The 17,117-nt window shown below is 40.2% G+C and overlaps 1 protein-coding gene across 9 annotated transcripts in view; it reads right to left on the bottom strand.

The window, feature by feature from the left end:
* LOC128416142 (complement decay-accelerating factor-like) overlaps window positions 1-17,117 on the bottom strand; it is a 56,326-nt gene that overhangs the window by 5,351 nt on the left and 33,858 nt on the right. For 4 of the 9 annotated variants that reach the window (XM_053393398.1, XM_053393395.1, XM_053393397.1 and 1 more), the window contains 8 exons: window positions 12,795-12,891; window positions 11,050-11,135; window positions 9,122-9,319; window positions 6,651-6,833; window positions 6,501-6,551; window positions 3,849-3,914; window positions 2,977-3,012; window positions 2,669-2,713 (listed from right to left, as the gene is read on the bottom strand). In XM_053393398.1, coding sequence (XP_053249373.1) covers window positions 2,669-2,713; window positions 2,977-3,012; window positions 3,849-3,914; window positions 6,501-6,551; window positions 6,651-6,833; window positions 9,122-9,319; window positions 11,050-11,135; window positions 12,795-12,891 — 762 coding nt within the window. The remainder of the gene's footprint in view (window positions 1-2,668; window positions 2,714-2,976; window positions 3,013-3,848; window positions 3,915-6,500; window positions 6,552-6,650; window positions 6,834-9,121; window positions 9,320-11,049; window positions 11,136-12,794; window positions 12,892-17,117) is intronic. The other 5 variants (XM_053393400.1, XM_053393396.1, XM_053393402.1 and 2 more) reach the window with 3 other exon arrangements.

Raw genomic sequence — 17,117 nt, 5'->3', positions numbered from 1 at the left:
TATTATTAAAGGTTCAACTAATAACTGAAGATAATCTGCTCCAGTAGACAATGGAAGACTGAATGTTCTAATTATTAATTAGAAGCATTTATCTAGCTGATAAATAATTATAATTAATAATTAATCCAATTGATCCAGCTGAAAACCGGGAAATGGGGTTCTCACTTAAGAGTCCTGGGTGGCAGACCAGTGCAGGGGAGGAGACTACCAGTTTAGGTCACAAGACAGTTATGTAGTTATATACATAAATTTATATACAACATATATATACTATTATATACTATTTTGGTGGTAATAAAACCTTTAAGTGGTTTACCAAAAAACAGCAACATTAAAATTATCAATAAAAGGCAGTTAAAAATAGGTAACATGCCAAATTAATCTTGCCTAAACAAAAGTGTTTTAAGCAGATCCCAAAAGGTGTATCGCGACTGATGTCCTTAGGCAGGGAGTTCCAAAGTATAGGTGTTGTCATGTTAACATATTTCTTACAGGTGTGGAATGAATATTATGTGGCACCTGTAACAGTGCCAGTTCCGCAGATTAAAGAGGTTGAGTAGGCATATAAGGGTTTGGGTTAGGGCAGCAAATAGGATTTCTGAGCAGAGATGAGAGTCTCACTTCTGTCAGCAACCATGCTGCAGCACTTTGAACTAATTGTAGTTCCTGTATCAAGCACAAGGGAAGACCCATATAGAGTGCATTGCAATAATCCAATTTCAACTCGCCATTGCCTGAATTACTGTGGTCAAGCTCACCAGGGCCACAAATAGTCATAGCTGCCATACCGAGTACAGCTGATAAAAAGCACTTCTAGCCACTGAAGCTACCTGGCCCTCAGTGACAAAGCTGGATCCAGAAGCATCTGCAGATTACATACCTGCTCCTTCAGGGGGAATGCTACCCCATCAAGGGCAGGCAACTGATCAGTTTCTCAGACAAAGGAACAACTCACTCACAGTACTGAATCTTGCCAGGTTTCAACATATGTTTATTATCCTCCACCCATCCCACTACTGCATAAAGGTACTGATTCAGATGTTATAGAGAAACAGAGGTGAGCGTCATAATTATAGTGCTGGCACCTTGCCTGCTCCAACCCCTAATGACCACTCCCAGCAGCTTCATATAGATACTGAATAGCATTATGGATGAAATAGGTTCCTGTGGCACCCTATAGCACACGTGCCAGGAAGCCCAAAAACACACTTCCAATGCTTCTCTCTGGACTCTGTGACTGCAACCATTAAGCAGTGTTTGGTTAGCTTTGGAGCAAGAATTGCACCACTTGTGCTCTAGTCTTCATCAACCTTGTTCCACAGCCCAAAGTTCCCCAGACTACCAAGGAGCCACCCTGGTTCCACGATGAGGAAATTTGGGGGTGAGCATGTTCACCACCCATTTCATCTCACCATTCTATTGGGAGACCATGGCTTTGGTGGAACTGTCAGCTTTCTCACCCTCATACCCTGAGGCAAAAACTAAACTGAAGGTATGCCCTGCCCATTGACCTAATGACCATTTTAGAAAGCCTTATGGCTGGGCATATACTGGATGGCATAAATCCCCAGTCAGAGGGCCTTAGCGTAGGCATTTAAGTCCCTGGGCTTGTCCAAAACCACATTTGAGACTGTCTCTGCTTTAACAAGCACAGGGCTTGTTGAAACACCATTGTTATTGTTTGTCAACATTTGTCTAAAAGACAACATTCTCTTATTTCAGGTTTTTTTTTAATATGCTACAGCCTTCTCAGAAATCCTCTTCTTGATAATGAGAAGAAGCCCACTGGCACAGCCCATGAATCACTTGTACCAGGACAGCACACAAAAACCTAGGAAACACATTGCTTGGGCTTTTGGAGTACAGCCATCATCATGCCTAGCTACAGTGAGTTACAGAACTGTAGAGAACAATTAATGGATTTAATCAAAGTCAAACTTAATTCCAGAACTGCACTGGGAATTCATGGGACAACAAGCCAACCATGGTGATTTATTCAGCTGAGGATTATATGCAAGTTGAACTTTATGGTATGCAAGCCTCAAGAGAAATACTCAGTTTCAGAAAACAAACTATTTTTACCAGCTTAATCATTTCCACATTATACTAAGGAGAGAAATCTAAAGGGCAAGGGCCACAGTTAAGTGGTAGTATACCTGTCCTGCATGCAGAAGGTTCTAGGTTCGATGCCCAGCATCTCTAGGCAGAGCTCAGAATGTCCTGAGCTAGATGGGCCAACTGTCTGTGTAGAAGGCAACTTCCTATGTTCTTATGGGTACTTGTTTGCCAAACAGTGTCTCCAGATACTAAGCAGCAAATATGAGCTTTCCCCTCACCTTCAGAACTACAAGGAAGAGACACCAAGGCCACAGAGATTATACAGAGATGTGTCACTGGAGTCTAACACGCAGAATCCTTCCTTCCTCATTCTGCCACCGCCTAACAAGCTGATTAGTAAGGACTGAGTAAGAAACATTCCTGGAATAATTCACAAGACTAGAAATCCTCCCCTACGTCACCTTGCCTTCTCAAATGGAATGTTCCCATTCTCAGCTCAGAATTTCTTGTGTTAGAAAAGCTGCCACACCCTGCAATAGAAGCGCAATAGCTAATCTAAAAACAAGCTGATTAATTTGCTGTCACTACCACCACCACCTTTCAGTTTTACCTGTGTCATCTTTGGGCGGCTTTGTCTCTGGACTGTGTGTAGATCCTATGCAAAAGAGGGAGTTTATAAAAACTGGCTTTGGAATTCATGAAAAGCAGTATAAAAAAATTTAAAGAAAAGCAAAGGAAACTGGAAAGCTTTGCCAGAATTTCCTACACAATAAAAGAAATGCCTTGATGCACAGAAAAAACATTCCATAAATTACACAATTCACATAAAGCCAGGCATTCCTAAGGGACCTTCTAGCATGCAAACCAGCAAAAGGCCCCACAAAGAACTAAACGGAAGAAAAAACTCAAAGCATTTACCCCCAAAAAATCCTGAGTGATTGTCTGCTGTTGAAGCTGTCCAAAGGAAAATTCAGCATTTTTAAGAAGTAGTGAACTTGGGAGTTGGATTACATTTGACTAAGCAGTCAGAAGGCATCTGAGCTCCTAAGAAGCATTAAAAGCCTAAGGAACAATTGTTCTCTTTATAAAATTTACATTTAATGATAAAATAGAACAAATGTTTCCACTTCTTCCACAAGACATATTCTCACAATTTCCTGTACATTAGCTTTCCCAATGACATTTTTTTCATTTCAGTTTTGCCTAGCACTATCACTGAACTTCTACCACCCTGTTTGCCTTAATCACTCTTAAAAGCAAACTCAGATTATTGAGTGTGGACTGTAACTGCAGTCAGAACATCCACTGAGAAACAACAGAGAGATATTGGCATGCTTGGAGAAAGAAAACCTAAAGAGGAAGCCCTTCAAAATAGACTAATGAGAACTGAGGGAGCCAAGTAGCTGTTGAATAGAGTGACTGCTGGAAAAGAAAAACATAACATGGGACAGGACAAGGGAAATGGAATGCACTGATTGGGGGAAATAGCTTGCTAAATTCTGAACATGCAGTCTTTTCAGAAGGAAGGCCACAAACCACAACATTCTGTTGCAGGTTCTTCTTATGGTGTGCAATTACAGTGTTTCAAAACGACTACTGCACTACCATGTACCCAAGTCTCCTCATGATATTCTTCTGATAAAATTAATCCTCTCTCTCCTGACTTATCAGCAGTAAATATTTTCAAGAGTCCATTTCCTCCACTCTGGTTCTATCCATAAGCTCAATTCTTGCTCACTCCCCACTTTTTAAAATGTACCCACCAATAACAGTGAAAAGCAAATGTTTACCAATTCCAGGGTCCAGGGTGCTACCTCCTCCTTCTGCTCCTCCTCCTCCCCCCGTTCCTGGACCAGCTGTGTAAAGAGACTGATATCAACATTCAAGTACTGACAGCTCTCCATTTATGCCCTTTCAAAATCAGGAGTCAGAAAAATCCATATGGGGTGCCATACGGTCTCAGGACACCAGCTCCTCAATGGTCTCAGTCTTTGGAATCAGCTTTAGGAAGTTAAAATGTATATATATTTTAAAACTGCTGATGCTACTTCATAATTTGATTTTTTTAAAAGCTGGCTTGTTTTTAACACCAGATTTTAAGTAAGCAAAGGAAGCAACTGTTGCTGTTGCAACCACTACTAGCGGTGTGTGGGTGGGGGTGAAAGAATGAAGGAGAGAAACATTTGAGCAGTCCAGCAGAGTAAGAGGAGTGGAGCAAGCAAGCATCCCAGGCAGCAGCCACTGACATGCAGAAGGAGGGGTGGAATGAAAGGGAGAAATTTCCAGATTGCTACCATCACCAATGAAGCCAGCACAGTTCACAAGGATTCATTTACATCAGATGTGGGAAACTGGATCCAATCAGTGGGCCAGATCCTTATCCCCCTCAACGGCCAAGTGTGAAAGGTAGTCAAACTTGCTAATCATTGGGGCTTTAAAGCAATGCACGCTGCTCTCTGCAAGGACCGCTGATCAACTGATTCTCAGGGCTTGCAAAAAGCCACAAGCGATGCTATGCAGGTGCCCAACAGCAGAAGCTTGTGCTGAAGCATGTTAATTTCCAAAGCTGCAAACCCTTTTTTGGCCCAGCTGCATCTTTACTTGCCCCACCCTTCACATCATATATGATGTGAAGTGTAGGGCAGGAGAGTGTGGCTTGGCCAACAGCATCTTGTAACCCAATGGAGAGGCCTAGCAGGCCTAATTAGGCCCCTGGGCTGAAGGTTTTACACTGCTAGTTTACAGCAAGAATGTAGAAAATGCGGCCCTTCAACTTCTATCAGCAGTAGCATGATAAAAGATATGACTTATGAGTCCAACATCATCTGGAGACCACCCTGACACCAACAACTTGATATTGTAGAGGACCTGCCATATACTCGTTCTCAATTTTAATATTTTAAAATCAAATTTCTGCCTGCAAGCTTTTAACTTTAATGTCTACTAGGCAGCCTACATATTACTGAGAACCTACAGCATCAAAGCCTTCAGTTTTGTCTGTTTTTAAGGCCCATCATAGACTCCTAACTAAAGGGCACTGTGTATCAGGACTAAGAAAAGTATTTACTCCAAAAAAAACCTTTGAAAAGCTGTTGCTACTCAGAGCACACCAAACCACATAGGTGGAGCAATGATTTAAATTGTATAGGCATTTCTATCTCCCTCTGCATCTTTGCACTTTGAGCTCAAGACACTATGACCAAACACACAAACAGACCTATAAATTTCTCTTGAGGAGCACTACATAATTTCTATAATAAATATAATTCCATGAGAGTAAAAAGAAATTGTTTACCAGTTTCAAGTTTTCACTTTCACTCTCAGGTGCTGACTACTAATGCATTTATGCCTTCTTTCAAAATTAATAGTCAGAAAATTCTGTATGGCATGCCATTAATGAGATTCACACAAACAGGTTTTTCTCGTGATATTGTCTGTGGAATAAGCTTTAGAAAGTTAACATGCATATTTTTTAAACTGCTGATCTTATTTGTATTTTGAATTTTTCATAGGCCAATTTGTTTCTAACATCTGATTTTATCCATACCTTCTCTATAACATTTTATTTGTACTTGTACATTGTTGGGCTGGTGACCAAGTGCACATGAGCAGTCAAGTTTAAACAGGATGAGGAAAGCCTCAAGCGAGTGGAGCACGTGACTATTACTACCCTCATCGCTAGCAGTGGGCGGAAAGAAATGTCTGAACGGGCTGACGGAGTGAGCAAAGCAAGCAAGCTGCCCAGGAAGTTGCCGCTGCTAGGTCCACATTGCTGCCACTCTGGAGAGAAGGAAACCTGCATTTCAAAACTACAGACTTTCTTCTCGGGGCTAAGGTGGAGAGGGTGAAGGAGAGAAAATGCTTCAGGCTTTTGACCTTCTGCCCATTGGTGGCAGGCAGCCCAAGCTAGCACAGTGAGTGAGTTGGTCACCCAAGCATGTGGAGTGGGTAGTGAAAGGGGAAAGCCACTTCTCAATACCACGGGCTGGTTGCTGCTTACTGGAGAAACAAGCTCCAAAGAGACACCACAATACCTGCGCCTCACTCTACCCGATCTTGACAAGTGGCTGTGACCTGAGAAGTCAGGAAAGCAACAAAGCCCCAACAAAACTGCCTCACCAGATGCCACTGCAGAATGTAAGGAGCTGGGAGCATGCGGGAGATAGGTAGTGTCTGAAAGGTAGGCACACGGGGCTGGCGAGCTACACAAATAAGGGCACAGCCCCAGTTAATGTATATTTTTGGTAAACCACTTACAAAGATTTTAATAATTAAATATTGTTCAATTAACACATAAAATATAAATGCTTTGGAAATTTTTGAACTCCTGATTTGATCATGCGGGATGGCTTAATTCACTTTGCAGCTGAAACAGTTGACCCAAGATAAAAAACAAACAAACTGAAAATTGAGAGATTGAAGTCCCATTTTTTCTAATTCACCTGTATTAGAAGTTGTATTTCCATGACCTGGAACAACAGTGGTGAAAATACCTGCAAGAAAAGAGAGGAGGCAAAGAAATATGGATGTTCTGCATTAAAGTGCAACACAATACCCCGCTTTTCCACCCAAGGAGCCCTTGTGATACTTACCCTCGAGACATTTTGGAGGAGGAGGATGCCATTTGTTGTCAGCCCCACATTTACTACTGTCGCTCCCCACCAGAGTGTGTCCACGTTCACAAACATACATTATAATATTATTATATTCATATGTAGGTCGAAATGTAGTTGTCAATCCTCCATTCACAATAGAGGGTCTACTGCAGCTGACAACTGAAAAGAGACGAGCAGCATTTTAAAAGATACTTGTTAATTAACCTATGGGTTATTAAACCATACACAATGATTTAACTATGGTCCATTTACTGCCAGCAAACCACAGTCTGAAGTTGTTTGTGTTTAAACTCCAGTTTGTTTTAACTGTGGATTGGCATTACATGTGGGTGCAGCACCCTTTTCTTAACTGTGGTTTGTTTGGCCACCCCATCTCAGACACTCACCAAACTGCAAAGACACAATGGAAGAGAGACTGGAAAAGAAAGCAAACTGGAAAAGTAAGCAATGGTTTGCATTATTATCTGTGAGATAATTCGCACTTTACTTATGACTTGTTAAACAGTGGCTTCTATGCAAACCAGGCCAATGTCTCCACCAAAGAAGCAGCAGGGACTTTATACTTGCAAACCACTAAGAACCACCCAAATTTGGCAAAATGTTTTTTTTTTAACAGAATCTGCATATTCCAAATTGAAAGTGGACACAAAAGAGGATTCCACTTATTGTGGAGTTAAACAACTACAGTGGAACCTTGACTTACATACCTTTCGTCTCATAGACGTTCCAAGTTGCATCCGCAGCAAACCCGGAAGTACACACCGGATTTGCCGCGATTCGCGCATGCATGGAAGTGGCTTCTGCCACCTGCGTGTGCACAGAAGTGGCTGCTGCCGTCTGCGCATGCACAGAAGCGTGCTACCGCCAAATGCACATGCGCACAATACGCTTCTTCTAGCGTACTGTTTCGACCAGTGGATAGACCTCCGGAACGGATTATGCCCGTAAGTAGAGGTTCCACTGTAACTGATTGAATAAAACTTTATAATATTCATTATATTACATTATTTATTTGACAGGTCTATAAACTGCTTCAAAGACAGAAACTATTAAAGTGATAAAATCAGATTATACTCAAAAGACTAACCTCTAAAAACAGTAACACTGTCCCTGCAATTATACTATTACAATTCCATAAAATAGTCTGGGTCACACTTCAAGGACGGCTTTCTAGAGATTGCTAAGAACTATTTAAAGCCCTCTGTAACTTTGGACCAGGTTACACAGTGCCTCAGATTTGGATGTTAAAGAGTGTGTTTATTTGTTTAGTACATTTATAACCTACCTTCCTTCCATCTAGGCACTGAACTGACCCAGATCTGACCCAAATCTGCTTAGTTTCAGCAATGTGACTACATCATTGATTGGCTCGCAGACCATCTGCTGAAGTGATTTCACCAAGGTATACTTGACAATTTCTACCTACTGAGTATTGTTCTTAAAAAAGCAACTCACATATGCAAGTCATTTTCTATGAAGCTGAAATGCAGCATATGGTGTTATGCCTCTATACTAAGAGGTAACATTAGGTTATTACGTATTTTAGTGATTACTGATTTCTTCTCAAAGCATTTTTATTTACTATAGATAACACACAAAAAGCCCAAGGAATGTGGACAGCCAAAAAAAAGAAAGAAAGAAAACCCAGCAAAGAATAGCAATTACTACTTAATACTCTTCCCTCCATATATTGCAGGAAATTTATATTATTTTGATTATTCATTGTACTCTGAGCACAACAACCCATTCCTGCTAAAGGTAGTAATGCTTAAGTCCAAATGAAACTAATTGAATAAATTAGGTAAAGGTAAAGGGACCCCTGACCATTAGGTCCAGTCGTGACCGACTCTGGGGTTGCGGCGCTCATCTCACTTTATTGGCCGAGGGAACTGGCGTACAGCTTCTGGGTCATGTGGCCAGCATGACTAAGCCACTTCTAGTGAACCAGAGCAGTGCACGGAGACGCCGTTTACCTTCCCGCCAGAGCGGTACCTATTTATCTACTTGCACTTTGACGTGCTTTCGAACTGCTAGGTGGGCAGGAGCAGGGACCGAGCAACGGGAGCTCACCCCGTCGCGGGGATTCGAACCGCCGACCTTCTGATCAGCAAGCCCTAGACTCTGTGGTTTAACCCACAGCACCACCCGCGTCCCTCAATGGAATAAATTACTCACAACTAAATCTAAGTTTCTTTGTTTTCAATGTGACTTAATAGTGGCTATCCTTGACTGGATCAGGCCATAAGCTTCCCTCAAAATGACTCAGGTTAAAACAAGCTACTCATTGAGGGGGCAATGCTATTGCACATCTCATACTGCATCTCTATCCCACTGAAAACCTCAGAGGCTGAATAGCAGCAGCAGCTTACAAATATAGTGCATTCTAGCAAGAATTTTATTTACATTAACGTATCACAAGGAAGCTGCTAAGCATAAATTTCCATCACCTTTACATTCAGGTGGAGCTGGACGCCACTCTCCATTTATACCATCTGCAGCAGTTGAACACGTAATGGTTGGGCTTCCAATAAGGGAGAAAGTAGGGTTACAGGTATACGTTATTGCTGTGCCATGGTCAAACTCATGGAAACCTCTGCCAGTGTGTACGCCATTGGCAATGTCAGGAGGGGGGAAACAGGGGATTCCTGGGAAGCAGAAGCAACATTAATAGTTCAGTTAGACTACAATTGCAAGAGCATCCCTGTTAGGGGGGTATTTGGACTAAATTTATTTTCACTGAAAAGATGTTTCATTTTATAAAGTAATCATTTGATACTTATTATAGGCATATGCATCCATTTTGGATGACACCGAAACATTGAAACAGTGAGCTGTTGTGAAGATATTTCCACCTCCTCCAAAGCAAACTGGGTCTTCTGTGAAGCAGGTTGCCCCTAAATATACACAGGGGAAGCTACCAAAGCCCCCATGCCAACTTCAGAGCAGGGACTGCTATAGAAAAAAGAGTTATCAAGAAAACTGTTGAAAGGGGGGGGATAAATAGTACACACAAAAGAGAAGAAGAAGAAGAAGAAGAAGAAGAAAGCCAACCCACAACCAAGAACTCTGTTGCCCCAAAGTTTCTTGATGGAGAAAACTTCCTCCCAGCTTTTATTTTTACAGTGGGCTTTATTTTCTTCATGGAAATTTATGGAGGCAGTAAAACCAGGGAATAAAAGCTGTCCTCTGAAAACAGTTGAGTGGGAACCCCCGCTCCCCAGGATGGTCCTTGTGGCCCCTTGTGTAGGTATTCCACTATCCTCAGCTTCCTCACTATTACCAGGGGTACAGCCTTTATTTCTCCCCGTGTATGTCAATGGAGACAAGGCTGCCTTCACAGCTGAACACAGAGAAATAACAAAGCCTGAACCCCCGAAAACCACTGGAAGGAGGAGGGAACATTCCTACCCAGCAAAGCCACTCGAAAGCTATGCAAAGTTGCCAAGAAGGAACTGTTTCAGCTGAAAAGTTAAATGATGTTTCAGGAGGCTTCCAGTAATCAAGGTACATAATCCGGCCAATTCCTCCTCAATACACACACATGTGGAATACTAACTCCAGAAGAAGATAGGTCCCCAAAAATGCTATGTGGCAACCAGTGAATGACACAAATTCAGACTCCTCACGGGCCATTGTTAAGTTTTAAACACCCAAGCAAAAAGGTGAGCCCAAGACAAATAGGTAAAAAAAATGGAATATGTTGAAGTCTAATAATTTTTTACTTCTTTAATCTGCTTATTATTATATTTTTATCCCACTTTTCTTCCAGGGATGGTTCTCTACCTCCCTATACAAGATCACCACAGAGAAGAGGATCTTCTGGAGGTCCTCAAACTAACCCCTTTCACCAATGTGTGGATGTTCTATATACACCTCTTTATTCCCTCAGATCCTCTCTGAATAATGATAATGAAGCAAAGTTGCTTCCATTACTTCCACTAAAACTTAAATACTAGATTGAGAGGGACAAATCCTTTCTGTTTCTAGGAACGTTGAAAAGTTGCTTAATGAACAGGCTGTGTAGGGTTCTTGATGAAACATACCCATTTGCAAGGAATGGCAGAGGTTCCCTGCTCTAATATCTTATGTGTCTAACTCCTCTCTCCTCTAATACCAATTTCATGAATTCCCAGTAACATGTGATTTTGTCAACTAACATATGTTATTTCATTGCACAAATTTCCTGCTCTGGGGAAAGCTAGAAATACAGCCAGCTGGTTGGAAACAACAATTATGGTGAGTATCTGGAACAAGATCAGAAAGTATCCTGAGTTTACATATTGGTTGAGGACACTTGCACACTTGCAATAAACAGAGCCACACTATAACACATTGAGATTAACCTTAATAAGCTAGAATTAACAAATCATCTTACGTTGGCAAAGTGGAAGTTCTCTATTCCAAACAACTTTGCTGTCTATAAGGGAACATCGAAGAGTATTTTGGCCTATTATTCTGTACCTAAAGGGAAAGAGAAACCTTATATTTTAGTGCAAAGGGTGTAGGTGTGCAGATAGAGGATATATCTTAGCCAGTACATATACCTTATTTAGACTATACTCTCCCCTACAGTGTCACAATTCTGCTAGTTGACACAAAAAGAAAATAATGGAACCAACCACCACCAGTACAAAAGCAGAAAGAAACAACACAGCAGTAGTATTAAAATCTGTTCAAGTAATAAGTTCAAGTAAAAAGTCTCTGTTGTTGCTGAAATGTTACAAAAATATGGTCAGGAGAAGTTTCTTGAAGAGAGGATTCCATAGATGGGGTACTGCAACTGAAAAGTCTTCTCTCTGGTTGCTGTCAGTCTAAGTTGAAACAACCTAGCAATTCACTTCACTTTACAATACAGAACTATTTCTTTTTTAAAAAAGAGTGCCCAGATAAAGTCATACCAACATAAAAACCTTGATAGCTTGGATGATAGGCTGTAGTGCTTTCATAAGAGAGCCTGGGCTTTCTAATTTCATTATAGTGCACTTCCTCAGGTCAATATGGACTACTTGAAATGCAATTCAGGTATCTAATGAGGGTTTTGCACTGCGCTATGATGGGGAGTGGAATGTCACCTTAAAAACAAAGGGGAGCAGTAAAGGCAGGAATTCATTATCTTTTAAACATGTAGTATTTCATTAAAGCTATGCGAGTCTCCACCTTTGATTACCATTAAAAAAAATCACATTACCAACACAACTATCTATAAAACCCATCATTATTTTACCATATTGCAAGCGGCAGGACTGTGACTGCAAAAGTGTGGGTTAAACAAGCCTTGCAACATATTCTTATATCTATTTTGCTGGAGAAAGGGAGAAGTTAGAGTAATACATGACAACCCTGAAGTGTAGTCTAATAAATTAATAATAATAATAATAATAATAATAATAATTATTATTATTATTATTATTATTATAGTCTAATGGTAATGGTGCTATTCTGGCATATTGTTTTTCTGTGAAGTGAGCTGTGAAGTGGCTTGTAGCAGCAGTGCAATCACTTAAGGGCTGCATGGAGCAAATGGAAACAGGGAAAGAATTGAGGATTTCAGCAGTGATTGGAAAGACATTCGGATGCCGTCCAACCATAGAAAGACAGCGGTTCTGCCAAATGAGAATTATGGGCAGCCCTGTTTAACCGGGGTTACGTTCCAAAGCACTGTGCATGCTGGTTAAATCATGTTTAATTAAAACCCATTGGAAAAAACCTGCAAACACCCTGCTCCACCCCATGATGTTTCAGTGACATCTTTATGATGTTTTTGCAGGTCACTTCCAGGTTTGGCGCAATGTGCATATACACAGTTGCTCCCATATTGAATGTGCATAAACAGAGGGCTGCCTGGAAACAAAATGAAAAATATGAATACAAATTGCCACTGCTTAGGTAGTAAAATCAACCAGAAACAGTAGATCTGTTCCCTCTTTATTAATTTATTTGGAGCATTTACTCCCCTCCATACCCTCTCTGTGGACACCCATGATTATAATTATAAGATAGAGCTGATTTTTAAGAGTACAGTAATGCTTAATATGGTAGCAGTTAATATGTGTCTGTCACCAACCCCTCCCAGGAGTTTTAAACAAAGCAATGTGTTACAAACGTTGACTTAAAACTCACCCCTCATTACAGCCTAGAGTTATTTCATCACCTAGTCGCAAGTCTGTTGCTTTTATTATTCTGCCATTCTCAAGAGTTATAGCAGGACATAGCCTTCCTAAAAGAAAAATCAGAACAAGCATTAGCACATGCAACCTTGATTCATTCATATTTTTTTTAAAGGGTATCCTATAGACAGATTAGGGACAGATGGGGCTCCTCAACCTTGGAAGGTAGCCCAAGTAGGAGAAGGAAAGCTCTGATCCTAAACCTCCGCTGCATTGCAGGAAATCTTCAGGAGAAGAAAAGGCTAAGGAGTAAACCCTATATAGAGCAGAGTCCCTAAGACGGTTGGATGGCGCCTTGTAAGCCTCCTGCAGCCAAGCTGGTGCCAAACAAATTGCTCTGCTTTCCTTTGGACCACATTAATGAGGCCAAAAGTGGGCCAATAGAAATAATAATAGTCAAAAAAATAAATAGAGGAAAAATTCTGGCCTACACATAGAGAATTGTTAGAGGAGAAAGAAGGAAAATTGAAACTTAAAGATTTTGATGAAATAAGAGAACATGTTCAAGATTGGTTGCAATATCAAAAATTAAATGAGATATTTAAAGAAGATAACAAGAAAGGTTTTTGTTATACAGTATCTAGATTCCAGAAAGAAATTGAAGATGAAAATTTTAAACTATTAAAAAAAGATGCATAGTATTTTATTAGAATGGGAGACCAAAGATTAGGAGGTGAAATTCACAATGATTAAGTGGGCACAAGATACAATTAGAGGACTGGGAGAAATTATGGAGAGTAAATTTGAAATTTATTGACTGTATATTAATAAAAGAGAATTATATGAAAATGATTTACTGTTGATATATTACTCCAATGAAAATGGCAAAAATGTATAGATCAAGCTCCAATACGTGTGGGAAGTGTAAAGAGAAGGAAGGCACATTTTATCATTTATGGTGGAACTGTAAAATAGTTAAAAATTATTGGGAAATTATATATAATGAAATGAAAAAAATGTTTAAAGTAACTTTTGTTAAAATCTCAGAAGCCTTTTTGCTAGGAATTTTAGGTCAAGATTTGCCAAAGGGGAAACATAGACTTTTTATGTATGCTACAACTGTGGCAAGGATGTTATTGGCACAAAGATGGAAAAGCAATAAAATACCAACGAAAGAAGAATGGCAAGAAAGACTTACAGAATATGCCGAAATTGGAAAACTGACAGACTAAGAAATAAGGACAAAGAATCCTTTAAAGAAGATTGGGAACCATTTTCAGTTTATCTACTGAAACAATGCAAAGAATTGGACTCATTAGCAGGTTTTGAGTAAACATTTACAAATAACAAAATTTATATAAATTATAAGATTAAATATAAAAAATGAATGAAAAGGAAATAAGCAGGATTTGATATTGAAAATAAACTAGAAAAAGGAGGTTGAGGGAAGTCGGGGGGAGGGGAGGGATAATTTGGGATTGGTGAATTATGATATATGTTATAATGTAATTTGGGGGTGTGTGGAAAATTTAATTAATTTTTTTTACAAAAAAAGAGACCAAAAGTCTTCTGGTCTGAGCTCCCCAGCACATCCTTACACACCACCCAAGCTTGCATCCCTAGGAGGTCATTTGGGTGCTGCTCACATGTCTTGAGACAGATGGATGCCAACAACACTACAGGAACCATGGTCATTTCCAGATGACCTGTTAGAGCATTCATGCTTTTTTTTGTGTGTAGAGAGGTTATACAACATTGTGTCAAAAAACTGTTATACCACAATCTTCAGTGCACTTTCCTGTCACACACTTTACGGCAAGAAGCCTATTTTTTAAAAGCAGCAGGTTTGCTGCACAAAGGCACCAAATACACTGTGCTGGCTGAATTTGTGGGTATTAGATTGGATCCCACCTGCAAAATAGAGACAGTCAGGAAACGCTCTTGAAAACACTATCTTCTCTAACAGGTATCCAGTTTTATTGGTTTTTCATAATAAGGTCATCCGTTGGCTGCATCCGGCCTTTAGGGTTGTTTCTTTTCTCCGTCATTTATAAGCAGCTGAAAGATCATTTCTTCCCTTATTGTACGCTTATCCTTTTGTCACCTCTGGTAAATAGATGTTCTAAGTTTTGTTAGTGCTGACACTGTCTAGTATCAAAAAAGAAGACACCCGAGATAATTAAAAATTCTCTTTTGTTGACTACAAAGTTGTAATACTGCTTCCATACCCTTGTGTTTATCTCAAATGGTTAAAACTAAGGCATTTTGTTCAAATAAATTTAACAGTTATACTTTAATTAATTAATTAAATTGATCTACCAGCCTTCATATGAATATGACAGGCCAGTTAAGTACAGTACTTTTAAGTACAGTAGTTTTGTGTGCCTACTAGGCTATTGTGCACTTATATTCTTAAAATAATGAAGTCAGATCCAATAAGAAAATATTGTGCATATTTTCCAGTCAGTCCACCTCATGCCTAGAATGTCAGCCCCCCCCCCCCCAATTCCTTCAGCTTTTCAGAAATTTTACATCTCCAGCCATGGTGGGGGAAAAATCAGGCTGGGGCAGCATCTAGTCATTATTTTAGGTTGAGGACCTCCAAAATGCTAAATACACAAGATCCTTCCCACCCGCTTCAGGAAAACAGCTGTCACAGCTGACACCTCTCACCATCATGATATCGTAAGAATCACAGAATTGTAGAGTTGGAAGGGACTCCAAGGGTCACCTAGCTGAACCTCCTGCAATGCAGGAATCTCAGCTAAAGCATCCAGCTAAAGAAGCTAGTTCAACCTTCAGGTCCAGTTTAAATGTCTTAGGAAAGAGGTTGCTATAGCAGCTGCCTAATACAATTTCTATTCACTATTAATTTACAGCTAATTATTGTCCAAGGCAGCTTACTATATATTTAATATAAAAATACAATAAAACAGAGAAGACTCACTAGGACAGGGCCAAGAGCTATATAGGTTTAACCCCCATTCTCAGATGTTCTGACAACCACTCTGCTGCTGAATCTCCTGGCCTGGAAATGGGTGCTAAAGCAGCCAGATACAAGTCCCTCATAGGCCAGGAATTCCCACAAGTCTGGCGTTGCTGCCGATGTCTCTCACAGCTTTGGGCTGTGAAATTGAGGTGAACCAACTATTAACTACTGGTTAATTTTTTGCTTTAATGAGGAAAACTCTGGTACTTGGAGAAATTAAATAGGAAAAAATGTATTATTTTACAGAACAAAATAAAACAAAGGATGTGTAAGGCGATAGAAATCTTTCAAGAAACAGACTATTTATATTTATATTAAATTTAGTGGATGTTATAGGCTTCCATACAAGGTGGCAAACACACAGCTTCTTTTCAGTCACTTCACTTCAGTTCCTTAAACTTAATTGTATAGATGTTACAGGCTTAGGTCTTAATACTTGGGTTCTTTGACAAGTTTTCCTAAACTTTTATAAATCACATTCCTGAGGCTTCTTACTGAATGGAGACCCAAGTAGAGTGTTCCCTAAAAACTCTTTCTCCTGTCCCCTATTCAATTTCCCAGTTTTTCTTTTTTCCCCGGATTTGATATCCCGCCTTTCACTCCCTTTAAGGAGTCTCAAAGCGGCTAACATTCTCCTTTCCCTTCCTCTCCCACAACAAACACTCTGTGAGGTGAGTGAGGCTGAGACTTCAGAGATGTGTGACTAGCCTAAGGTCACCCAGCAGCTGCATGTGGAGGAGCGGAGACGCGAACTCCTGTATACTCCTAAAAATGGCACTAATCACTATCTTTCAAACTAAGCTCAGAGACTTCCTTCTCTGGCTAAAGATATGATCATCAGAACAGATCCATCTCACACAGCTCTGGAGTTTTATGCTCCTATGTCAACTCTCAACTGCCTTTCCTTTTCCCTCCCAAAGTACTGACTCCCCCTCCCTCAGGCAAGCTGCACCTGCAGCCAATCAGAGAGAGTCTCCAGTCCAGCACCCTACAAGCTACACCACCCTGGTGGAATTTCGCAGCACTGCATCACCACACTGGTCTTTCTGAGCTTTACGTCACAGTCGTATACTATAAATACATGGCACAGCCTCCTCAAAAATCCAATTAAGGTGTGTTAGGTGGGCAAGACAGGGACTTAAGATCAGATAGAGAAGGAAATGAGCAACAAATATGAGGTACTGGAGAGTGAGAGGTTGTTCAGAACATAACAAGGAGCAATAAATTCCTACTGGTTAAATTGTATGTTAATTGAGTAACCTTATAAATTTGAACAGAATTAGTCACATGAACAAAGCTTTGGAAAATAAGATGTTATAGCTAGTAAAAGTTATTTAATATGGCTTA

The sequence above is a fragment of the Podarcis raffonei genome, chromosome 6 (assembly GCF_027172205.1).
Source record: "Podarcis raffonei isolate rPodRaf1 chromosome 6, rPodRaf1.pri, whole genome shotgun sequence".
Lineage (NCBI taxonomy): Eukaryota > Metazoa > Chordata > Lepidosauria > Squamata > Lacertidae > Podarcis > Podarcis raffonei.
This window is presented reverse-complemented; position numbering and strand designations above follow the sequence as displayed.